We start from the raw sequence: 26,030 nt of genomic DNA on the forward strand, positions 1-26,030 counted from the left end.
GTCAATGTTTCATAGAATCGGAGAGTTAGGTATACACAATCAAAGCACTCCTGACCATCCAGCCTCTCTTTAAAAACATCCAAACTCCATCCCGCCCCCCCCCCACCCCGTCCTGAGGCAGTGAATTCCACTGTCAAATAGCCCTTACTGTCAAGAAATTCTTCCTAATGTTTTGGTGAAATCTCTTTTCCTGTACTTTGAATCCTTCTCCTAGTCTCTGAAGAAGCAGAAAATAAGTTTGCTCCCTCTTCAACATGACAGCCCTTCAAATATTTAAACATGGCTTTCACATCACCGCTTAACCTTCTCTTCTCCAGGCTAAATATACCCAGAGATAAATGTCCCTAAGTTTCTCCTCATAGGGCATGGATTCCTGACCTTTTACCATTTTGGTCACCCTCCTCTGGACCCCTGGACCCCTGGACACAGTATTCGAGATGAGGTCTGACCAATGCAGAATAGAGAGGTGCTATTACTTCCCTTGATCTAGTCACTATACTCCCATTGATGCAACCCAGAATCGCATTGGCTTTTTTGGCTGCCGCATCACACTGCTGACTCATGTTCAGTGTTTGGCCTACTAAGACTCCCAGATCCCTTTCACATGTACTTTGTCACCCTCCTATATCTGTGCATTTCATTTTTTTCTGCCTAAGTGTAGTATCTGACATTTATCTCTGTTGAAATTCATTTAGTTTTGGTCCAGGTCTCTAATCTGCCCAGGTCATTTTGGATTCTGATCCTGTTCTCTGAGGTATTAGCTACCCCACCTAATTTGGTGTCATCTGCAAATTTGATAGCATGCCCTCTATTCCATCATTCCAGCCACTGATAAAAAATACTGAATAGCACTGAGCCCAGGACATAAACCTGTGGCACCCCACTTGTCACTTCTCTCCAGAATGAAAATGAGTCATCGGTGAGCACCCTTTGGGTTCAGTCAGTCAACCAATTACAAATCCACCTAACAGTAGCATTGTCTAGCCCACATTTTACTAGCTGGCTTGCAAGAATGTCATGGGGCACTTTGTCAAAGGCCTTACAAAAACCAAGGTATGATACATTCACAGCACTCCCTTTGTCTACCAAGCTTGTCACTCTAATGAAAAAAGAAAAGAGGTAAGATTAGTCCGGCATGACTTGTGTTTGAGAAACCCATGTTGACTTTTAGTGAACCTAAGAACATGAGAGTTTCCTGGATCAAACCAGAGTCCATCTAGTCCAGCACTCTGCTACTCACAATGGCCCACCAGATGCCTTCTTTGGGAGCTCACATGCAGGATGGGAAAGCAATGGCCTTCTGCTGCTCCCAAGCACCTGGTATGCTAAGGCATTTGCAATCTCAGGTCAAGGAGGATCAAGATTGGTAGCCATACATTGACTTCTCCTCCATAAATCTGTCCAAGTCCCTTTTAAAGCTGTCCAGGTTAGTGGCCATCACCACCTCCTGTGGCAGCATATTCCAAACACCAATTACACGTTGTGTGAAGAAGTGTTTCCTTTTATTAGTCCTAATTCTTCTCCCCAGCATTTTCAATGTATGCCCCCTGGTTTCAGTATTGTGAGAAAGAGAGAAAAAATTCTCTCTGTCAACATTTTCTACCCCATGCATAATTTTATAGACTTCAATCATATCCTCCCTCTAACCTCTCCAAACTAAAGAGTCCCAAACGCTGCAGCCTCTCCTCATAAGGAAGGTGCTCCAATCCCGCAATCATCCTCGTTGTCCTTCTCTGCACTTTTTCTATCTCTTCGGCCGTTTCTGCACAGAGGCCGTTTCCGACCCGACGATGCTGGGACCGTCCGCACGGATGGTCCTGGAAACAGCCGGGCAGCCGGCGCCACCGAGCGCCGGCACCCAGCCAACCCGGCATGTCCCCGGGCGTTCGCTCGGCAGCGCTTCCAAGCGCTCTGGGGAAACGCCGGCTTTGCGGCGGTCGGGCGGCGCGAGGGCGGCACAGCTGCGATGCAGCTGCGCCCCCTGTGCGAATGGCAGCCTGGAGACGGCGTTTTTGCCATCTCCAGGCTGCCATTAATTGCCCGTGCGGAAACGGCCTTCAATATCCTTTTTGCGATGTGGCGACCAGAACTGAACACAGTACTCCAAGTGCGGTCACACCACTGCTTTATATAAGGGCATGTCAATCCTTGCAGTTTTATTATTAATTCCTTTCCTAATTATCTCTAGCATAGAGTTTGCCTTTTTAACAGCTGCCATGCACTGAGTTGACATTCTCGTGGAAGCATTTCTGTTACCTCCAATCTGAAGATCCTAATCAAAACCCATCAGTATATTTAGGAAGACTCCACTGTAAAGATTATTGTTAAGCATGACTTTACACCAGGGGTCTGCACCCTGCGACTCTCCAGATGTTCATGGACTACAATTCCCATCAGCCCCTGCCAGCATGGCCATGCTGGCGGGGGACAATGGGAATTGTAGTCCATGAACATCTGGAGAGTCGCAGGGTGCAGACCTCTGCTTTACACAGTTCCTTGGTTTATGGCAAAGCAAAACAAGTCTTGATTTCCTTCAACTGGGAGTAGAGAGAAAATGACAACCTGTGTATCCAGATCCTTCAGCTTCCTTCCCAGAGCTTTACAATCCCTTGTGATGTCATGTCCCAAAAGCTACATCTTGCAGTGTCATTTGTTCCCATATGGATCAAAAGGAAGGGATAACGGTCAGTGACGTTGACAAGTCTTGTCAGCCTCTCTGTGACATCACTGATTTTTGCTCCAGCAAGACAGCACGCCTCTTGAGACATCTTGTCAGGCCTGCAAATCACTGCTTCTGTTCCCCTCGGCTGAGAGTCCCCACCCACCACCTCCTCTCTGGGGCTTTACAGGGACCATTCCATGGGCTGAACCTTCTGTCACTTGCACATTCTCCAAGGACTGACTCTGTTGCTCCTCCTGGGCCTGTTCCTTATCCTCACGGACAAGGGAGAGAACTTAAAATCGATTCTGTAGCTTCAAACTCACAGAATGCTCCCTGGTCCCTCCATTTCTATGTGTCACATTCCTCCAGTTGTCTACCTCCTGTGCCTGAGAGCTGCCGTCCACCTCATAGAGGAGTGTGTTTCCCACCCAATACTGTCTGCTCCACTCTGTCCAGGAAATCCTCATTTTTCTTAACATGCTTAAGTGTAGATACTTGGATCTTCTCTTCCAAGAGAGCAACCAACTTGCACTTTGTATTGTTGAAGGCTTTCACAACTGGAATCACTAGGATGATGCGGGTTTTCCGAGTTGTATGGCCTGTATTCCAGTAATATTTTCTCCGGAGGTTTCGCCTGCATCTGTGGCATCCTCTGAAGCATTCCCTTCTTGCTGGATACAGTGTGTAACACATTTCTCTCTGTGATACACCTCTGAAGATGCCAGTCACAGATGCAGGCGAAACATTAGGAACAAGATCTACCAGACCACTGCCACAACAACCAGTTGAGTCCGCCCGTGAAAGCCTTTGACAATTGCAGGGGCAAGTTTTTCAGGGAATCTGGGAGCAAACTAATTTCAGCAGTCACCCTTATTTATTTGGCTATTTATGCCTTCCTCCTCGCCCCGATGGGGACATGAAGCGGTTTGCAATACCTGTCTCCAGCCCCTCTCATTTTGTCCTCACAACATCCCTGTGAGTTAGGTTAGGCTGAGAGAATGGCTGACCCAGGTTCATCCTGAGAGTTTCCATGGCAGAGTGGGCCTCCCAGATCCAAGTTTAACAGATGTACATGTACACATGTGTTAGTCACTGCAATGAACACTTGGCTCATTAGGTGCAGCGCAGCATTGGTGGTATGGAACTGGGGTGGATTGGCATTTGAGGTATGGTGGAGAGGTTGGGCTGGTGGCTGAGCTGTGTCTACTTTGAAGAAAGGCCAGCCACTCCTGCTCCCCCCACATATTTGTGTAAGTTTGATTGCAAAGTGAAGAGGGCCACATGGGACCAAGCAATCTGAGCATAAGAATCTCAGAAGAGACCCTCTCTCTGTGTGTGTGTCTCTCTCGTTCTCTCTGTCTCTGTCTCTGTCTCTCTGTCTCTGTCTCTCTGTCTCTGTCTCTGTCTCTGTCTCTGTCTCTGTCTCTCTCTCTCTCTCTGTGTGTGTGTGTGTGAGAAATCCCCAAATCAAAAACTATGAAATCCCACCAAGTTGCTGATGACATATGACAATCCTAACAAGATGCTTTCCAGACAAGTGAGAAGCCGAAAGGTTTGCCATTGCCTTCTTCCGCAGTCTTCTTTTGAAATCTCCTTTCCAATTGCTGATCCTGATTAGCTTTCGAGATCTGACAAGATCGGGCCATACCATGCCACCTCCCCCCCACCCCCCGGACTTAATGGGACCAAAGGAACATCTAGCCCAACCATCTCTTTCCTTTTGATTAGCCAGTGATATCCAGGCGATGCCCAATCAGGGCCTAAGTATAGCCCTCTCCAAAACCAGTGCTGGAGCTAGGCTACCTCTGAACCTGCAATTCTGCTTAGTGATTTTATCTAAGCCCAACAGTTTGAATACATCTTGTGCCAATGAGTTCCACCAGTGAGCATAGTGTCAAGCCAAGGAGGATTTCCCTCCATTGGTTCTGAGCCCACCATCGACTATCCTCACCGAATGACCCTGAACCTTACTATTATAGCTTCCCATGGTGAACACAAAAGATGCCTGCCTGAAGTAACCCATGCAGCTTTCCCTCCTCCCCGTCCCCTGCCTTCCTGATTGTGTGAACACAGATTCCTGGGTCTCAGGGCTCCTGCACTCGGAGAAGGACAGCTTCTTATGCAAAGACAAGGGAGAGACGGCAGCTCCTGGCAGGCTCAAAATAGATTTCCCTGCTCTGCACACAGATTGCACCCCACCCTAAAAACTTGCCTCTTTCAAAGGGGGGAGGGTGGTTTGCAGGGAAACTGGCTGGTCACGATCAGGAGAATGTGGGAGGGAATAACTGGAGCAATCCTTCTCTTTAATCAGTATAATTATTGGGGGTGTGTGTGTGTTTCCTATTACTTCCTTATGCAAAAACCAGCACTCTGTCACCAGCTCTGGACCCTGCGCCAGCACCCTAAGCCTGCCTCCTCAATTAATATCCTTCCCCATCCATCACTAATCTTCAACAACCATCTTGCGCTCCTCCACGCTGGTTTCCCAGTTCTGTACACCCAGTACCCCACCCAAGAATCCCTCTAGCCTCATAGTTCCCATGTACCATTGAACATCTGTGTTAAACTTTGGGTGGTGGGGGTGGTGGGGGGACTGCTTTCAACAACAACAACAACAACAACGATTAGATATTAACACACTGAGCCCCAAGACAGGGATTATGATGTGCAAAATAATGGCATCGAGCCATTATCAGGTCTTATTGTCTCCATCACCCGCCTATTTCCGAAGATGATCTCGAGTCCCCTGCTGCTTTTTTCTTCTGCTCTGTACTGTGATGGGGTTATGCTATCTGTTGCACATGTCTCTTATCCTCCCCCACCCCTCCCCGGAAAGTGAGACATGCCTGGCTCTTTCTCCCTTTCCTCCCAGGCATTGCTTCCCAGAACCCAATCATTTCCTTCCCTGTATTCGCTCACTCCCTGGATAGCCTCCCCCCCCCTCCATTCTCATCTGTTCTAGCTTTTTCCAGGCGTTTGCACCTGCAAGACAATAAACAAACACACACACACACCCCTCCGCCTTCTTCTTCTCTCTCTGTGCTTTGTGATTCAGCGGGTGTGGGGCAGGGCTCGGGCTACCCTAGGTGGGGGGGGGGGGAGGAGAGAGGAGGGGCCGGCCAGGGTCCCCCTTCCCTTCCCCTCTCGGATTCTGGGTGTGTGTTGTGTGTGTTGCAGACTTGGGGCGGCCGGGGGGTGGGGTGGAAGCTGAGCCTGTGATCCCGCCTGGCGCCGGAGCGGCAGCGGCAGCGGCAGCGACGGCAGCAGCAGAGCCGCCTCCTTCCTTCGGCAATGCAGGGCTATCCATCCTGCGCAGGCTGCTGCTGCTGCTGCTGATCAGGGACCCGCCGCAGGGGAGCGGGGGGGACGCGCAGAGGGGTGAGCCGGAGAGACCCCCAAACCTGGGGTGGGGGGAGGGAGGACGCGGCGGGAGGGGGGGTTGCATGCGGGAAGGGAGGGCAGGGAGGAGGGAGAGATGCCTCGCTCATCCCCCCCCCCCCCGCCGGTCTCTGCACTTTAGCCAAGTCTCTGCGTTTTGTCTGTCCGTCTCGATATCCCCCCCCCAAAAAAAATCTGTCTGTTTCCCTCCTAGGGTAGCCAACTCGCCATTCCTCCCCAAATCTGGAAGGGTCTCCCTTCATCCCTCACTGGGCATCCTTAAATCATAATCCCACCATCCCCAATGTCTGGCTCTTCATTCCTTATCCACTCCCTCTATGTAGGATTTGGCCCCGCTGGATCCTTATGTCTCCATACTGTCCCTTTCTCCTAGTCTGGCTGGCTACCTTCATCCCCACGGTTGTCCTTTAATTCGTGTGTCCGCCTTCCATTCCTTATCAGCCCCCCAAACCCATCTCAGCGTCCTTAATTCCTAATCCAAATTTCCAAATTTAGTGGAGCCATCCTTAGTGCAACTCACCACCAGCACCCCAGATTTGTCTGGGTGTCCTTTAATCCCGTGGGTGTCTCTAAATTCCTTATCCACCCCCATCGCTCTGTGTGTCCAGTGTGTGTGTGTGTGTCCCCCGCCCCCCCATTTCTGACTACTCCATTCCAATTCTGGTTCATTTAGTTGCCTTTGTTTATCTTCTTGCAAAAGGTATTGCATTACGGATAAAAGACGCAGCATTATTTTTTTCTTTTTGAGTAAAATGCCACTGGCCAAATGTTGCTCGCTTCCCTCCAAATACTCAGATGCCATTACCTCCGGTCCTTCCTCATTTCACATGCTCCTCAGTTGCCTTATCCACCCCCTCACCCCATGCAAGTTCAGTAGTTTCTCCGGGTGTTAGTCAGAGCACCCAAAAAGCCCTAACAAACACTTCCCAGAAGCTTCAACCACCTCTCCCCAAAGGGTCCCCAAAGAGCAGCCTGGGGGATAAATCAAAATGAATCAAAATAACAAGGAATGGCCTCTGTCTTTCACACTCACCCAGTCTTATCCTTCTTCCTTTGCACCCTACATCTTCTGTATCTCTGAGTCTGGCCCCTTTGCAGGTTCCTTCTTCAAATGCAGCCTCTCAACCCAAATGCATAAAGCATTCTGATATACTGCCTAGCCACCCCGTAGCTTCATAGATTGCCCCCTGTGCAGCGTATTCCAGTATAGCAGAATTTGTACCTTTCTTTCTACTATACCATAGATATCTTTTTAAACATCCTTTCCCACATCCTAACATGTTCTATCCCTCCCTCCTGCAAAAAAACCTATGAAAGTTTCCTGGACTCTCAGTATAGAAAGATGCGACCCTCTTCTTTTCTCTTGATATTATTCCCCACCCCCCGCTGCCCCAACTATGTTATGTTCATATTGTTGTCACAGCATATGCCAAATCTGAATGCAGAAAGCCTTGGTCCTCTTCCCCAACATCTACAAATCTCTACTCTCCCTGCAAAATTCAGGAACCCAGACACCGCTCTGACTTTTTCAATATATCGCAGAATATCCCAATGTAGGGCCTTTAAAAAAAATCACCAGTGTTGAGTTCCTGTAGTTATAGTGCTTTAAAAAGATGTGCTGGGGCTCAATGCAACCTGAAAATCACTTCCTGTCTGACTTGGAAGCTTTATGCCCTAAACTCAAGGTGTGCCCTGCAGAATCGATGAGGAAGGAAAGATACTCTGCGTCTGCTCAGGAGCACTCGCTTCTTTGATATTATTTCACAGTCCTCATCATACCTCCCAATTTCTCTACCCCAGCTCCCTAACTTTCTTGTCCTCCCGCTTCCACCTTGTCTCCCTCCTCTGTCTCCAAGTACAGCCCTTCCAGCTTTGTTTTCATTTTTTTATTTTTAATGTGGTTTTGTTGGTCACTTCTGTATCACTTTTCAGCATGCAGAATGTGGGCTTTTCATATGGGGCCCAGTCAGACTTCCCAGGAAATAATCTCCAGGGGAGCTAAGGCCATTCACATCAGTGCACCCTCTCGGGCATTAATTTTCTAGGTTAACATGTTTGGCTGTGTTGTAACGAGCCAGATAATTGGCCTCCCAAGATCTGTATTATCTTCTATTCTGATTGTCAGTGGCCCTCCATGGTCTCAAGTGACCTGATCATTTTAACAGGAGATGATGGGGAACTGAACTTGAGACCACCTGCACACAAACGAGGTACTCTGCCAGAGATCTAGAGACCCTCCTCTTACTTATTAATGACATAATTCCACCTAGGAGGCTCTGTGCTTGTCCTGTCCCTTCAAAACGTGCCACCCTGTGATCCCAGAGGGTGATCCCAGAGAAGAAAGAAGTCTTCCTAGTTTGCAAAAAAATTCAGTATTCCATTCCTCCAATTCAAAGTATTTTTACAGCTTTTTTAGTGGCTGTACTGTTGGATGGGGTAAAAAAAGTAAGCATCATGTCTGCTTCTGTCAACAGCTTCAAAAATCCAAAATAGAAACACGTCACACTTCAAAATTTCAAATTCAGATTAATTTCAGTCCTACCCAAGCTTGGATGTTAAAAATTCCTGTGCATAACAACCTTGTCAGACCTGCGTGGGTTGTATTATGGAAGCTGAAATGGGTTCTGCATTTGGGGAAGTGAGGTTAAAGGCTGTCTCAGTGACCTTGTCCATATGGATAATTTACTTAGAAATTATGATCAAGAAGATGACTATGGTAGAGAAAACTGCGTTTGGCTTGTATACTGCAATCAGGTTGTGTTGCATTGTCTTACATACGAATGTTGTCTTTGGCCCCATATGTTTATACATGTATAACTGTGTTATTGTGTGTGCAGCAGGTAGTGTATAGTTTTGTTGCTGGACTAAACATTTGAGATGCAATAATAGTGATTTGTGCACCAGATCTTACCATGGTGGTGTGGTTACTGGGATACCATAGCGAAGCAGGGAAGTTGATGTTTATACTGGGAAGGGCTTGGACATCTGTTGTGTTTTTGGCAGGTTGGTGTGTTTAGATGTGGTGCTGTGACTGACATCTAGAACTCAGGTTCAGATTAAGTCAGAAGATTTGGGTGTGACAATCCTGATGTGTACATTCGAACCTGTGTTCAGCATCTTAATCCTGAGTTCAGTTTTGGGATATATAAAGGAACAACCAACTTTCAAGAGTCAAAACTCTCTTAGTCAAAATACTAGAGCTTTGACTCTGGAAAACATCTGTAACCTGAAAATCTTTGGTCTTCAAGGTGCCAGGGGGTTTGAATTTTGCTGTTCTACTGCAGATCACCACAGCTACCCATCTGAAACTATCATAAGATAATAGTAGATACAAGTCTTAGACTATGCACAAAGTGCCTTAGCTTCACCACTGGGTGACCACAGCTGGTTCCCCATCTACACACACACACACACGCGCGCGCGCGCGATGTTAACACATAGTTGCCATAATTAATTTTGCAAAATCATCTAAGCTAAACCCATAACTCACACCACAACTGGTTCCCCCCACACACACACGCAATGTTAACACATAGTTGTCATAATTAATTTTGCAAAATCCTCTAAGCTAAACCCATAACTCACATGTGTTAAACATATGTGGAGTGAAACATATGTGGAGTGACAGCAGTGGCTGTGGACTTTGGACTTGGAATTGGCCTTTGTGTATGCTTAGAGGCACTCTTACTTATATTATCACCTCCCATATTACAGAGCTGCACCTGGTGTTACAAAAACCGACACTGGGCTTTGAGGCCCTTTGTTACCCATCTCTGGACTCCTGTAGTTTTCTTTCCTTTGTGAAGGAGGATGTATTGTGTGCATGACTGCATGTGATATTTCTGGAACTAGTTCGAGAACTGGCAGACTTTGGAACAGGGGATAGTTAAAAGATTTCAGTGAACCACCCTGGCCTCCTCCACTCAAAGACACCAGGTTGAAGACGAGAGTGTTGCCATGGTAACAGGGCAGCATTAAATATCTGAAACGCTGCCGTAGTAACAGAGCAGAGGTAGTTTAGGGCTGTCGCTGTGGTGAATTGGGGGGCCATCACTTTGGAAACCAGGAAATGCTAGAGGTGTTTACTAAGAGGCAAGAGTATCACCATGGCAACTTAGAAGCAGTAGAGGTCAGGGAGTGTCACCATGGCAACAGATGGATGCAGGGAAGTCATCAAAACAGGTTGTGGCAATACGAGGGCAGGATGAGAAATATTGTTCGGTAATAATGAGCATCTGAGCATGCGTAGAGTTTCTTACCCCACCCCTTTGAGCAACAAAAAAAATTGTCTGTGGCTAGCGAAAGAGTGTCCTGCTGAGAGCAGTGTGTGCTTCAATATCTCTAATTTTAGGAACAAAATCTCAAAACCTTTCTATCGGCTGACATGTAATTGCAGGATGGTGCTAGAAAGCAGCCCAGAAGCAGTGAGTTCCCAGTCCCTAGATCTTCGGCGAGCTTGCCCCAAGAGCAGCCGTATCTATCCTTCTCCAGGGGACAGTATCCTGTTGACCAAGGAGCCAGTGAAGTACGGGGAGCTGATCGTGCTGGGGTAAGTAGAGATGCAGTAGGGGCCTCTCAATGCAAAGCAGGGACAAATCTGGGACTGTACCCCCTTGGCCCCAGCATGACTGAGCTTAGGAAAAGGAAAATTGAGATGAGGAAGGCTAAGCATGTGCAGAACATTTTTTTTCTTACTACTGAATAAGAAAAAGAGTGCTAGCCCATTCTATCCCTGCCCCGACCCACCCAGCCATTCAGGCTTAGTGAAAAAAGCTTTCAGAACAGAGAATGCATCTTCTTGGGATGAGCCCAGCTCCACTCTTTTAAAACTTACGCAGGGATTCAGAACCTTCGACTTCTATGTATGTCATCAGATGCACAAGTATTCATCATGGATCTGATGAAATCTGCTATGACTGAAGAAAACTGACACTGGAATAAATCTGCTCGTTCTTAACGTTCTACCGTATTGAACAAGGCTACCCACCTGAAACAAACATTTCATTATTTTGAACTCAGGATTATTGGAACTTTTTCCACAGTTTGAATTCAAAGCTTCTGTCCAAACAGTGGGAAATTTATTTCAATAAAAACACACTCACAAAAAAAGAATATAGTCCGTAAGGAATAATGATGAAATAATTCAGAGAAAGATGAACTATAAAATACGAGTGAATGTAATATATAATTCAGATAATGATAATGATCTATCATATTTATCTCAAAACATGCCTGTTACAATTTAGTCACAGTAGAAGCAGCAAATATAAATTCAAGGGGCACAACAAATGGTGGTTTGTTTAAACTATGGTTTACAAACCATAGTTGTTTAAACTATGCAACAACCAGTACAATCTTAAAGTCACTTTCCTGGGAGTAAGCCTTACTGAGTACAGCTGAATATAATTCTTGAGGTTGCTTGCAAACTCCAGTTAATCTACCAAATCTAAATAATAAATAAGGTTGCCCCTAGGCCTGGAGTAAATTGTCCTGACCATTTAATTCAGGCTTTATGGAAATGGGAAGCTGGAGCTTTTCATGGCATGGAAGTAAATAACAAGTAACATTTCACTTAGCTTCTATTAAAGGGGCAGAATGGTTTTTTTTCTCCAGGCAGTTGACGATTCTAACAGTAAATCAACATGAAATCTCATTTGCTTGTTAACTGTGGTTAACAAACCTGCTATAAACTTTGGTTTGAGATCCCAGTTTGACCCCAACTCAAAAAGGCAGTTAGTTAAGGCTGCCTGCATTGCAGTTACCCAATGCCTGGAGAAATAAATTATTGTCCCTTTAATAGACCTTTAATTGGATGTGTTTTTTTTGTTGATGTTGTTTGCCATGAAAATCTTCAGCTGCCCATTTCTACACACTAAGCCTCTATCAAAGGAACAGGGCCTTTTTCTCCAAGCCTACTGGCAACCCTAATCTGCATTCAGGTATTACAACAGCTTAGGTTTGCCAAAGTTTACAGCGACCTCTGAATATATTCAGCCAGCATCGTGTAGTGGTTAAGAGCAGCAGACTCTAATCTGGAAAGCTGGGTTTGATTCCTCAGTCCTCCGCAAGAAGCCTGTTGGGTGACCTTGGGCCAGTCATTGTTCTCTCAGAACTCTCTCAGCCCACACAGAGGTAGGGAACGGCAAACCACTTCAGAACATCTCTTTCCTTGAATACCCTATGGGTTTGGATGATCTCTAGGGGAATACCCTATGGGTTTAGATGATCTCTAGGGGAAAGATGACACTGTAGAAGAATGTTAACCCCAGGATGAAATTAAGCTATTGAGAATCGGTATACTGAGGAAGATACCTTCGAAAACGCATTCAGACGCGTGGTGCGATTCTATACAGGATTCTCATTTTTCCATGTACCATCTATGAATGGACTCAAGGCACAGGAGATATCAGCTCTGTTGTGAAGTTCAATTCGGGAATTACAAAAAAATGGAGATATAAAATTTCTGTTGGAATTGAACAGTGTGGTCTCATATGGACTTGTGAATGACTGTTTGTCAATACAGCTGGTGAAAATTTGTGTAGTTCCATTTTGAAACCATACAAAATATGGACATACTAAGAAAATTTTGGAACTCATTAGTTTAGAGTCACATATGGACCTTGTCATTATATCTTGTATGAAATGATGAAATTGTATTTTGATATGATTTATTGACACTGGCACTTTATATATATTATGCACTTTAATGTTCTTATTATAGTATATTAGAATAAGGTCAGCATTAGTGTAAGTGGATTTACATGTGTGCAATAACAATACAAAACTTTGAGTAAATGTTGCTTTGATTATTGTAATGATGGCTACATACAAATCCAGGTCAGTGTGCCAATTTTGAATTTTTGAGTTGTTCGGTTCTATTGCATTGTGCTTGGCACACTGTTTTCTATTTTGTGGGCTACCCTATGGGTTTGCCATAAGTCAGCTGTGACTTGATGGCTCTGGCACACACAGACAGACACACCCAATACATCATTTAAGTGTTAGAACTATTCTGTCTTCAGGTAATTAAGAACATAAGAAAGAGCCTGCTGGATCAGAACAGAGTCCATCTAGTCCAGCACTCTGCTGCTCGCAGTGGCCCACCAGAGGCCTTTGGGAGCTCACATGCAGGAGGAGGCCTTCTGCTGCTGCTGCTGCTGCTGCTGCTCCCGAGCACCTGGTCTGCTAAGGCATTTGCAATCTCAGATCAAGGAGGATCAAGATTGGTAGCCATAGATCAACTTCTCCTCCATAAATCTGTTCAAGCCCCTTTTAAAGCTATCCAGGTTAGTGGCCATCACTACTTCCTGTGGCAGCATATTCTAAACACCAACCACGTGTTGCGTGAAGAAATGTTTCCTTTTATTAGTCTTAATTCTTCCCCCCAGCATTTTCAATGTATGCCCAATTGAACTGAGTTCAATATCTGGATGGAGGATTTTGTTATCGGTTTAAATTAGCGTGGCTTTTTCTTGATGTTTGCATTAAAGATGAACACACAGACAAGCATTTTGGTGCCTGAATATCCCAGCTTAGCCCAAGTTTATCAGAACGTGGGCGATAGGCAGGGTCAGTCATGGCTAGTACTTGGTTGGTGACAACCAAGGAAGTCCAGGGTTGCTATCCAGAGGAAGGCAATGGCAAACTACCTCTACTCATATATCTCCTTGAACACCCTATGGATGGCTTGCTGTGAGTTGGTTGTGACTTGGCAACATGCAATTATTTTTATTGTTGGTGCCTTCCAATGCAGGTACAATGGTGCCTTGCCAAACGGTGACAAGGGCCGACGTCGCAGCCGATTGGCCCTGTACAAGAGGCCCAAGGCTAATGGGGTGAAACCTGACGTCATCCATCACATCTCCACACCGCTTGTGTCCAAGGTGAGCTCTCCCCCGAGAAAAATTTCAAAATACCTCCTGGCCAGCATAATGTCCCCTACCCAGCTCATTATACCAACCCAGGACTTTTCAGGGGTCTGGTGCCGATCCGTTGTTTAATGCCAGAGTCATACTGAAATATTTTCATTTATATATTGTATTTATTTATGTTATTTATAGTCCATTGTTCTCACAGGAATTCAAGGCAGAGTGAGTCAATACAACCAATAAAATTTGATATTCAATAATCAATGCATTAAGATTATAGATGTATGGAACGAACCAGAAATCTAAAAGATAGAACTGAAGCATAGTATAGGTATTAAAGTGCATATTAAGGGGTACAAAAATTACATAATAGGATCCTACTTACAGTATTTAAGCTATACACAGTAGGATGGATCATAGCCCCTAATCATTCATCCAAGCAAGTTTGTGAACCATTTTGTTTAGTGCAGCCCTATTGCCCTACATATGTGAAGCAGCAAGCAAAGAAGTGTTGATCTAAGCATGTGCAAAGTGCATTTCCCTTCCAAAATAAACTACAAAAATCCTGTAAATTTGAGGGTTGCTATTTCCAGGCACATTCAGGTCTCTGCTTCTCCCTTGTCTTAGTCTCAAGAGATGGTGGTCACTTTGGGGCACTCCAAGTCCAATAGTGTGCCTGTACCTAGGGAATGGGAGACAATATTCTGTCCCTAGAGCAGGCATGGAATCCACAGCACAGAAGACTGGAAAGAGAATGGGTTGTTTTAGGGCAGTGGTGGCAAACCTTTGGCACTCCAATTGGCCATGCTGGCAGGGGCTGATGGGAATTGTAGTCCATAACATCTGGAGTACCAAAGGTTCACCACCACGGTTTTAGGGTATGGTAGATGGGTGGGGAGATGCGTTCAAATTCTGGAGAGGAGCTTCAGGCAGTTCCCATGGCTTTTTTCCTCTCTCCAACAGGCTCTGAGCAACAAAGGCCAGCATAGCATCTCGTACACACTTTCCCGAAGCCACTCAGTGATTGTGGAGTACACGCACGACAGTGAAACTGACATGTTTCAGGTACCCACTGCAGCTACAGCAAATACAGGGTTGTCCCCTTGGTTTCTGGCAGGGCTCCTGGGCCTTTGACAGCCATACAACACAGGACAGAAATCCAGTGATGAATGAAGGGATGAAATTCATTGATGAACTTCACCAGGGGATTTTCCGTATCCAAATCGCAAGTGCTGGGGGGTGGGGGGAAGGGAGGGAGGGAGAACAATTACTAGTAAATGATATTGTGTGTGAGGGCAGGGGAACAATGCGATGAAGAAGCTGAACGGCCGCAAAAATTTGGTGTGGAAAGCCCTTGGGACTTCGCACTTGTTAAAGCACAAGAGTCTTGCCAATTAAAAGGGGACAACTCTAGGCAGCCCTGGGTCTAGTCAGCCTCTAGGCAGCAAGCCAAGGGGCATCCTTCTCCCTCCCTAGGGTTGCCAAATGTCCAGGTGGCACCTGGAGATCTCCATGTCCTGCTATTACAATTGATCTCCAGGCAACCAACATCAGTTCCTCTGGAGAAGATACTTGCTTTGGAGGGTGGACTCTATTATACCTTGCTGAGGTCCCTCTCCACCCCAAACCCTCCCCTCCCCAGGTACAACCCCGCAAAATCTCTAGGCCAGGGGTAGGGAACCTGCAGCTCTCCAGATGTTCAGGAACTACAATTCCCATCAGCCCCTACCAGAATGGCCAATTGGCCATGCTGACAGAGGCTGATGGGAATTGTAGTTCCTGAACATCTGGAGAGCCGCAGGTTCCCTACCCCTGCTCTAGGCATTTCTACTTTTATGTAGTGGTTTTAAATAGACATATTTGTCTGCTGGTTTTAATGGCTTTAATGGAGATGAGATTTTAATTTGTATGTTTTAATTTGTTAGCTGCTTTGGTGGCCCTGTGAGGGCAGAAAGGTGGGGTAATAATCTTGTGACTATTGAAATGAATAATATATATGCGATCATTGTAGGTGTTTAAAAAAAACACCAGGTTTGTGAATGGTGCTCTTACTAAAAGCCAATAGCTATTTGAAGGCTTTAGACAGGACTATGATGGAAGTTTCAGAGGAATGTCTACTAAATTCAAGATGATTTAACAAAAAGGAAATCTCAGGGATCCAGAGGAAAGACTTCTGGGAATAATAGTTCTGTGAAGGCCGGCAGAAAAATGTCCTTTTCCTTCCATAGACACTTGATGGGATGTTATTTACCATATATGTTCCAATAAATTTCGCTGGGACTCATTTTAATAAGCTCAGCATAATTTAAAAGATAGAATTATCCATTTGTAGATTAAATAGTTTTATTAGAAGAGTTGAAGAAGAAGAATTGGTTTTTATACCCCACTTTTCTCTACTTTTAAGGAGTTTCAAAATAGCTTACATTCACCTTCTCTTGCCTCCCCACTACAGACACCTTGCGAGGTAGGTAGGGCTGAAGAGAGTTCTGAGAAAACTGTGACTAAGGTCACTCAGCAGACTTCATATGTAGGAGTGGGGAAACAAACCCAGTTCTCCAGATTAGACTCCACTGCTCACGTAGAGGAGTGGGGAATCAAACCCAGTTCCCCAGATTAGAGTCCACCACTCTGAACAAGTCCAATAGAGATACCAGCCTCCCGGGGGACCTGGGGATTCCTCATCTTTACACTACAGAAATAAGTTCCCCTGTAGAAAATGGCTACTTTAGAGGGTGGAATCTATGGCATTGTATGCCACTGAAGCGCCTGTCCTTCCCAGGCTCCATCCCCAAATCTCCACGAGTTTCCAATCTGCTGTTGGCAGCCCTACAGGCCCTGCCTATACCCCGATGGTTGCCAGGAGAGACCTGGCAACCCTAGGCCCACATATTTTTTAAAACAAATCACATGGTAGTTTTCTCATACATATGTGACAACAGTGGCATACCTGTACAAAATGGCGTCCCACCATGCTCAGTCTCCAGTTGAATCCCCCCACCTCCCGCCCCCGCTGATTTAAAAATAAAACTTAACTTATTTTGCTTTGACGTTACTTTTCTTTTCTTTTCCTTTGGTTCAATTGGAGAAGGGGGGGGAGCAGGGGGGCAGCTTCTCCAGAAAGCTCTCCCTCCTGTGGCCCAGGTAGTTTCACTTCCCGCTCGCTTTCTGGAACTGGCGTGGGAGGGAGGCGAGGTCTCGGGGCTCCCATCAAGCAGACTTTTGCCACGAGACCTGAAGTCTTTTCTGAGCCAGCCAGCCCTCCTTCCCACAAAGTATCCTGGGCGGACACCAGAACCACCTCCATGGGTATCTTTTACCGAGCCAGAGGCCTGGAGGGGAGAAAGGGGGAGGGGGCAGAGCACAACAACCATGCTGGGGCAGTGGGCAGAGCACAGCCACAGCTCCCCGACTCCAGCCAGTCCCCTGCTGCCAAGGCCCAGGGCTCCAAAAGGGGGTTTCAAGTCCTTTCCATTTATTTCTGGGCTGCAGAGAAGCTGGATATTCTCTGGTTTTTCAGGAGTGAGCCCAGTTGCCAGAACCCGGGATGTGCGGGGGAACTCAGTGAGGGGGGGAGCTCCGCTAGGGTTGAGCATGGGGAGAGAGGGTGCAGGGGGCCAAAATGCAGCACCCACATGACCCAGGTGAATGGCGTCTCTGCCCCCAATATACGCCATTGTGTGACAATTATTTCAGTTGCGCTCATTGCCAAATAAATTGCTGATCTGTGACAAGAGGTCTGGAGAAAAATTCCCTGTCCCTTTTAACAGAGGCATCATGGGATGTTATTTACCAAGTGATGTTACTTACCTCCATGTCATGATAAGCTCCTGCCACCTATTTCCAAGGATGCCCCCATGCCCCCTTTATCCTCCCACCCAAGTACCAGAATTACGTGCCCAATTTTCATAATCCATATCCCTTCAAAATACAGCAGTTTGCATTCTGGCTGCACTCTATTTTCTGCGACCATTTTCTATCACGCCCCACTGACCATCTCTCGCCACCCCCAGTGTGGGACCCTGGGAGATTGCTCAAACTGCCCCATAGGTAAGACTGCCCCTGCCTATTTCCACATAGTCACGTGTAGAATTGACAGGTCCTCAAATTAAGAATCTGCTGGTGAAAAAGAGTGCTGATTGGGCCCTGGTAGCCAGAATACGTAGCTCTCATTGGCTGGAAGCACAGCACATTCTGCTGTACTTTTCTACACAAAACTTCTGTTGTGTTTGATAATAAAAATATTACACCCAAGGTAATGCTATAACTAAACCATAACTATAACTAAACAGCTTTAAAGGAAGCTTTATAGAAGGTATTATAGGACAAAGAAAAGCACACAAAGCTGCAGTGGTTGCAATAAACTCATATGTTGATACGACAAGGTAGTCTGGGGCTTCCTAGGTCGATTCCCCACCCACCATTAGATGCGCGCTCCTCACGGCAAATACCCCGGGCCTTCAGCACTCCCCACTACACCAGCAGCGACAACGGTTAATAACACAGTCAAATTCTAATTCTGCCGCTTCCTCCCACCCCTCAGCTGGCCATTTCGATCCTGGTCGGAAGTACTCCTTTTTGAAACCGTGCGCCGAACACAGAGCAGGAGTCCCCTCTACTTTTACTTTTGAAGTGGGGAATCGACCCTAGAGTTCTTTATGTCAGATAGTTTCAGATTACTTTTGCTGAGAGAAAAATTCATTTTCTGGCTGCCGCTGTGAATACTAAATAAGTGAATGACTTACAGATTCAGGAAGCAGGAAAAGGGCTGGATCCAGGTTAAATTGCAGTTTCCACCAATTACCCCCTTTTGCTCCATTTCAGGGTCTCTTGCCTCCCCCAGGAACAAGCATCCCAGGAAGGAGCAGCAGAGTGTAGTGGTTAAGAACAGGTGCACTCTAATCTGGAGGAACTGGGTTTGATTCCCCGCTTTGCCACTTGAGCTGTGGAGGCTTATCTGGGGAATTCAGATTAGCTTGCGCACTCCAACACATGCCAGCTGGGTAACCTTGAGCTAGTCACAGTTTTGCTGAGCTCTCTCAGCCCCACCTACCTCCTCTCAAGGTGTTTGTTGTGAGGGGGGATAGGAAAGGAGATTGTCAGCCCCTTTGAGTCTCCTTAAGCAGGAGAGAAAGGGGGGATATAAATCCAAACTCCTCCTCCTCCTTCATCTTCATCATCATCGAGGTCAGTAGGCCACAGAGGGGAGAGAAGCAGAAAATTCCCTTTCCGACGTTGAAATGTTTAGGTTCCACCCTATTTATTAATTTTTATCCTTCTCCTGCCTTGCCTCCGTTATTCCCAGATTGGTCGTTCCACAGAGAGTATGATTGATTTTGTGGTGACGGACACAACTCCTGGGGCCAACTCAGCCGTCGATGGTCAATCGGCTCAGAGCACCATCTCTCGCTTTGCCTGCCGTGTCATCTGTGAACGGAACCCTCCCCAGACATCGCTCCGCATCAATTCATTTACGCTGCTGGCTTTGATGCCTCCCGCAACATTTTCCTTGGAGTAAGTGAGTCACTGGAGCGACTGTGTGTGTCTTTGCATGTTTTGATGGGGAGAGGTAGATGGAATGGGCAAAGGGTAGGGTTAGGCTGGAGATAAGAAGGACACTCAACAAATTCATTTTTGCCAGCATGCTGATGAAGAAGATCACTAATTCTGTTGTGTTTCTGGTTGCAGGACTGCACTAAACTCTGTTCCACACAAAGATGATAATAGGGTTGTTTACTCCTACACCATAGAACAAAGCATGCCAGACCTTCTTTGTTGTAGAATATTCGGTCTGGGTCCTAGTGCCTACCTAGAGATGTTCCTCCAGTCGATTTGAAAGTTGTTAAATGAACTGTAAACACTCTTATATCAAAGTAACATGTTCAGTAGAACACAAAATAATGATTTTGACAAAGGCAGCATGTAAAAATGAATGATAATTCTCATATTCATTCGGGACTGTATTCTAATACAGAAGCATACGATTTTCTCAACTGCTGCACCACAACAGACTGTGTACTATCATCTTTATGTGGAACAGAGTATAATAGGTCTCTGCTTCCAATGCCAGAGCCTTCTGAAGACAGTCTCGGGGGCTATCAAAGGCAGAGCCTTCTCTGTCATGGCCCCCATCCTTGAGTATTCCCTCCCAAGGAAAGCTCATCTGACTTTCATACTGTAGGATTTTTTTTGTTTCCAAATAAGGGTTGGAAGGCTGAAATGTTAACTTCTCTACGGCTTCTCCTGCAGTGATGGCTGTTCCTGCTTAGAGGGCTTTCTCAGCTATATCTTCCAAAGTTGGAGATGGGTGTGTTTGGAGGGGGGAAACTTCAAAGCAGTGTTGTGCTGTAATTTCCAGGTTTTCCCCATCTTCAATACAACATTGGGTTTTTTAAATTTACTTCAATTGTACCCCACCTTTCTCTCCAGTGGAGACCCAAAGCAGTTTATATCATTCTTCTCTCTTGCATTTTATCCTCCCAACAATCCTGTAAGGTAGGCGAATTTCAGAGTGTGTTACTAGCTCATGGTCTCCCAATAAGTTTCCATGGTAGAATGGGGATTTGAACCTGGGTCTCCCACATCCTAGATCAACATTCTATCCACTTTCTGAAACAGTCCCTTTCCAAAACTTGTCTCCTTGAAAAGGACACAGTCCAAGTTTGTGAATATCCCATCTCAAAGCAATGATCTGCTCAAAACTGTTCCTGCCCAAACTGGCACTATTTTCCTGCTGCCTGTTCCTTTCAGGTGCCATTTTCTAACTTTTTTTCCCTGTCACAGCACTCTATGGTTTTTGAGAGCTACAAGGGTAATTATAACAATGCTATAGCGCTGTGATGTTGTAACTCTGTCCCTCAGTATTAGTCTATTGTCACTTAACATATTTCCATTCCAAATTTTAACACTATATTATAGCACATGCATGAAGAAACAAAAAAGGAGGAAGCAGCGAGTTGCAAGAGCAACTCTGATGACCACATCACTGCAAGCCAGGCTCTTAACATGGAAAACATATGGAAGGATACTGGGGTGGGGAAATTGTGCCAAAAACTGCCCCATTGTACATGTCTCTGTATTTTCAGCGGTGATAAAATCTGTGAGGAGAATTGACACTGTGCGGAAGCAGCCTCAGCCACTTTAGCAGTAGTGGCGTAGGAGGTTAAGAGCTCGTGTATCTAATCTGGAGGAACCAGGCTTCGATTCCTCTCCCAGCTTGCTGCCTGGAGCTGTGGAGTGCCTATCCTAAAATCGGATTAGCCTGTACACTCCCACACACGCCCCAGCTGGGTGACCTTGGGCTAGTCACAGCTCTCTTGTGAGCTCTCTCAGCCCCACCCAGCTCACAGGGTGTTTGTTGTGAGGGGGGAAGGGCAAGGAGATTGTAAGCCCCTTTGAGTCTCCTGCAGGAGAGAAAGGGGGGATATAAATCCAAACTCCTCCTCCTCCTCCTCTTCTTCTTCTATTTATATTGTTAGAAAGCATACAAGAGCTGACTGAGAGAAAAGGGAGGAAATATGATTGGGCTTCAGGGGCTCCGTGGTAGTTGCCAGTCTTGGAGGGAAAGCAGTGTGGAAGAGGAAAACAACCAGCATTTCCAGGAGCAAAAGAAAGAGCCCGCACACAAGTGCGTGTGTGCCCAGATCCAGAATGTTCACCCATGCTATCAATGGCCAAAGGACCAATATTTATACCTCCAAATGGGTTCTGAGGTGTTAAGAGATAAGCTGGCAAAAAAGCCAGAGACAAAGAATTGATTGCTTTTCCGGGGTTCCAGCAAAAAAATAGGAGAGGCTTAATGAAGTGCCAGGACCTAAGAGAATGCCTGGGTTGTTCTCTTGAATGCTGATTGATTGCTGGGATGGGTACAGATAGGAAAGGTGGCATATCCACCCAGAGTGCTGAACGAATCACCCTCAGGTGATGTATTTGAGATTAGTTAGTCTAGGAATCAGTGCTTTCCAGATAAATTAGGACTCATACTCCTATCAGCTGGGTCAGCATGGCCAATTGGCCATGCTGGTAGGGGCTGATGGGAATTGTAGTTCCTGAACATCTGGAGAGCCGCAGGCTCCCTACTCCTGAGCTAGCCTGATGGTCCAGCAAAGTACACCTTAGGGCCAGGGGAAAAGTTCAGCGGTCATCCTCCCAGGCTTGACACACAGGATGGATTTCAAAACCCTCTGAGAGGCATCCATTTTGCATGGAGCAGTGTCTTGCTCTTTGGCCAGTCTTTGACCTCCCAATGCCTTTGTCGCACCCTTTAGCAGGAGAAGGGGTCTAACTGCTTACATAATAGCCTTGCTCAGGTCTTTCAGACTGAGGGCGGTGGCTTCCTTTATTGAGTCGCTCCACCTCATTTTGGGTCTTCCTCGTTTCCTGCTGCCTTCAACTCTTCCTAGTGTTTCTCGGTCCAGTTTCTCGGCCTTGCTGGAAATGGCACTTCCAGGGAGAGATTTTTCCCTGGGGTACTCAGTGCTGCAGTCCTACCCAAACATTCTCCCCACCTTGAATCTGCTATTTATAGAAGTTTAAAGAGATGGGAGAGATGATCGTTCCCCTCCTCAACTCCCGCTCCCCCCACATTAACATTACTAGAAATGGATGATGTTCCTGCCCTGACTCCTTTGAATGGAGAAGGGCCCTGCAGGTCTCTAAGACAAAGATATTCCACTGGGCCTTTGGTTGACACCACACATTTTAAATCTGATTTTATCTGCCAGCCTCCCAACAAAGATTCACCAACGTGCCGTTGACATTTGGCATTGCCCCCCTCCTATTCTCACTTTATATTCAGTTGACCGTTTTTCATAGGTGTAGATTGTGATTCACCATCTTGAATTCAAGGTAGATGCTGAAGAAGAAGAAGAAGAAGAAGAAGAAGAAGAAGAAGAAGAAGAAGAAGAAGAAGAAGAAGAAGAAGAAGAAGAAGAAGAAGAAGAAGAAGTTGGATTTATATCCCCTCTTTCTCTCCTGTAAGGAGACTCAAAGGGGCTGACAAACACCTTCCCCTTCCCCCCCCCCCCCACAACAAACCCCCTGTGAGGTGGATGGGACTTAGCGGGCTCTGAAGAACTGTGACTAGCCTAAGGGCACCCAGCTGGCCTGTGTTGGAGTGCACAGGTTAATCTGAATTCCCCAGATAAGCCTCCACAGCTCAAGCGGCAGAGCGGGGAATCAAACCCGGTTCCTCCAGATTAGAGTACACCTGCTCTTAACCACTACGCCGCTGCTGAAGGATTGTTTTATATACTGGTTTTATACATTGTTTTAAGTATGTCTGTACACTGCCCTGAGCCCGATTTAGGTTAGGAAGGGCAGGATATAAATGTAATAAATAAATGATCCAGTATTGACATCTGAGACCAACAAGGACAGCTCTTGGGCTCCTATACCCCCTGCCCAAGCTGTGCTGTGATGCCAGTCTCTGGTTTCATTGGTAGGAGAGGGCGGCCAAGTGGAGGACTCCGGACGGGCTGATGGACGGGCTGACCACAAACGGGGTGCTTGTGATGCACCCCAATGGCGGCTTCAGTGAGGACTCTACGCCGGGCGTGTGGCGCGAGATCTCCGTGTGTGGAAACGTGTATGCTTTACGCGACAGTCGCTCTGCACAGCAGAGGGGAAAGCTGGTAGGTTGGAAGAAGTGGGGGAAGAAAAGGGGGGGGGCTGTTGCAGATAAAAGGGAACCCCCCTTCCCACCACAGTCCCTCCTGCTAATACTGGACATTTCAGATATTAGGATATGAAACCTGCCTCTGAATAGTCCCAGGGAAATCTCTTGAGAAAGTACCTGTCTGCAACTCATCTGTCTGCCAGCTTACCTGAAGACCATTAATTGGATTTCCCATTCTTTTAAAAACCAAGTGGCAGCCAGAAGAAGGGAGGATTTAATTATTTTCCTTCTACCATTTCCCCGGTTCAAATGACCTCTTCTCTCAAGACCTAATTTGCTGGTGTTGTGACAGGTGAACTTTTGTGTTTTGTAAATAGCTGATTACTTCCTTGTGTATGATAATTTGGATAATTTGTTACACTTCATGTCTATCTATAGCACCTAGCTGCGTGTGGGTGATTTGATTTGTTCTCTTCTGAGATTGCAGTTGTTATATATGGGATCCTGTTTGGGTTCAGTGTATATTGCTCATAGGGCTTGTGCTTGTACCTGAACTTCTATATTGTATGCCTACTTAACCTTCATGTCTTCATTTCCACCCTGCAGCTGTTTTATCTTTTCGTTAAAAATGCAGGAGATCTTCTATAGCTGGGCATGAAGGGAGAGAGGAAGAATTCTGGGGCTGACCTAAAACAGGGATCCCAAGCAGGGTTACCAATAGGCCTGGAGAAAAATGCCCTGCCCCTTTAACAGAGCATTAATTGGATATTATTGACCAGGTGATATTATTTACCTCTACGCCACGCAAACATGAAGCCCCTCCCACAGCAAGGCACTGTCCCAGTCTGAATAGGGCCCCTGCACCACTTGAGCAGTTGGCTCTATACAGCTGCTTTCCAGCTGCAGGAAATATGAGTTTGGTCATCTAATTTGACCCTTAAAACTTTGTCAAGTGGTGTTGCTGAAGTTAGGGTGTATGACATCCAGCCACACCAACATTAAGTCTAGCTGCACTGTAAGCCTACCAACCAGACACTAAGAGTGACAAGACAGGCACAATGGATGGAGGAGTGTATGGATAGTTCGACAGGGCCTCCTCCAGCTATATCAGAGCACTGCTGCCAGAGGACAAAAACAGATGTGTCTTTTAATGCTCTGCTTCTCTCCTTCCTGCCAGGTGGAATCAGAGTCCAACGTGCTCCAAGATGGCTCGCTCATTGATCTCTGTGGTGCCACCCTCCTGTGGCGGACGTCAGAGGGGCTCCTGCGCACGCCGACGCTGCAGCAGCTGGAGGCACTGCGCCAGGAGATCAACGCCGCGCGGCCTCAGTGCCCAGTGGGCTTCAGCACACTGGCATTCCCCAGCCTGGCACAGAGGGGTGTGGTGGAGAAGAAGCAGCCGTGGGTCTATGTCAACTGCGGCCACGTCCACGGGTTCCACAATTGGGGCTTCCGCAAGGAGAAAGGGGGCCTGGAACGGGAGTAAGTCCCATGTGCCGGCGCTCCGGGCCCTACGTGCCTCTGTGGCTGGGCTGCGAGGCAGGGCTCTACCTGGACGCCGGGCGCCCCACCCACGCTTTCTGCCCTTGTGGCCATGTCTGCTCTGCCAAGACTGTGCAGTACTGGGCGCAGATCCCTCTGCCCCATGGCACCCACGCTTTCCACGCTGCCTGCCCTTTCTGTGGCACCTGGCTGACAGGCCAGCAGGGGTTTGTCCGTCTCATCTTCCAGGGGCCTCTCGACTGAGCTGGGGGGTGGGGGGGACGGGATGGAAGAAGATTAAAAATAAACAGCAACATCTGGGAACAGTTTGACCCTTTGGGACTGTATGTGCCTGTGTGATTTCCTGAAAATACCAATCACTGGGACAGGATCGCAAATCCCCTTTGGATTGCTGTCCAGTGCCCATTATAGACCAGTCTCCCTGCTCTGTTCTCATGGTGCCTTCATATCCATCAATTTATTTTGAGTTCTGTCCATGGAGATATCTCCTACCAGCTTTCCAGTGGCTGAACTGGGTCATTTCTCAGCTTCCCATTCCCCAGCAGCCTTCCGAAGCAAGAAAAGGCTATCAAGGGACTCACCTAGGCTAAGAAACACAGAGGAGAGGTGGCCTGCACTGAGGAGAGGAATTGGGCAAGAATGCCGGTCTTCTCTCAGCAGCCAGCTGATAGGAACCAACCCTATATATTTTTGATTCTTAGCAGCATAGCTGGATCTCTTCAGAGCTTTGAAGCTAAGCAGGACCAGCCATGGTCAGTACTTGGATGGAAGATCATCAAGGAAGATCGAAGTTCCTCACCAGAGGAAGGCAACAGAAAACCAGCTCTGCTCATCTTTTGCCTTTAACACGTCATGGTCCTGGTGTCACTCATTATGCATCAATTATTGGCCCTGAGCTGAACACCCAGGCTAACTCAATCTGATTAGATCTCAGAAGCTAAGCAGACTTGGTGCTTGAATGGGAGATTACCAAGGGAGGCCGGGA

The 26,030-nt window shown here is 46.7% G+C and overlaps 1 protein-coding gene across 1 annotated transcript; it reads left to right on the plus strand.

The window, feature by feature from the left end:
- Positions 1–5,880: 5,880 nt before the first annotated feature.
- Positions 5,881–25,361, plus strand: LOC125443373 (E3 ubiquitin-protein ligase pellino homolog 1-like). The gene is given in 9 exon segments (XM_048515409.1): positions 5,881–6,040; positions 10,458–10,610; positions 13,815–13,944; positions 14,893–14,994; positions 19,232–19,384; positions 19,387–19,440; positions 23,370–23,558; positions 24,720–25,025; positions 25,028–25,361. Coding segments are annotated over 8 exon segments (1,347 nt in total). The 5' UTR covers positions 5,881–6,040; position 10,458; the 3' UTR covers positions 25,289–25,361.
- The last annotated feature ends 669 nt before the right edge of the window (positions 25,362–26,030 follow it).

This window comes from Sphaerodactylus townsendi, linkage group LG01, assembly GCF_021028975.2.
Source record: "Sphaerodactylus townsendi isolate TG3544 linkage group LG01, MPM_Stown_v2.3, whole genome shotgun sequence".
Lineage (NCBI taxonomy): Eukaryota > Metazoa > Chordata > Lepidosauria > Squamata > Sphaerodactylidae > Sphaerodactylus > Sphaerodactylus townsendi.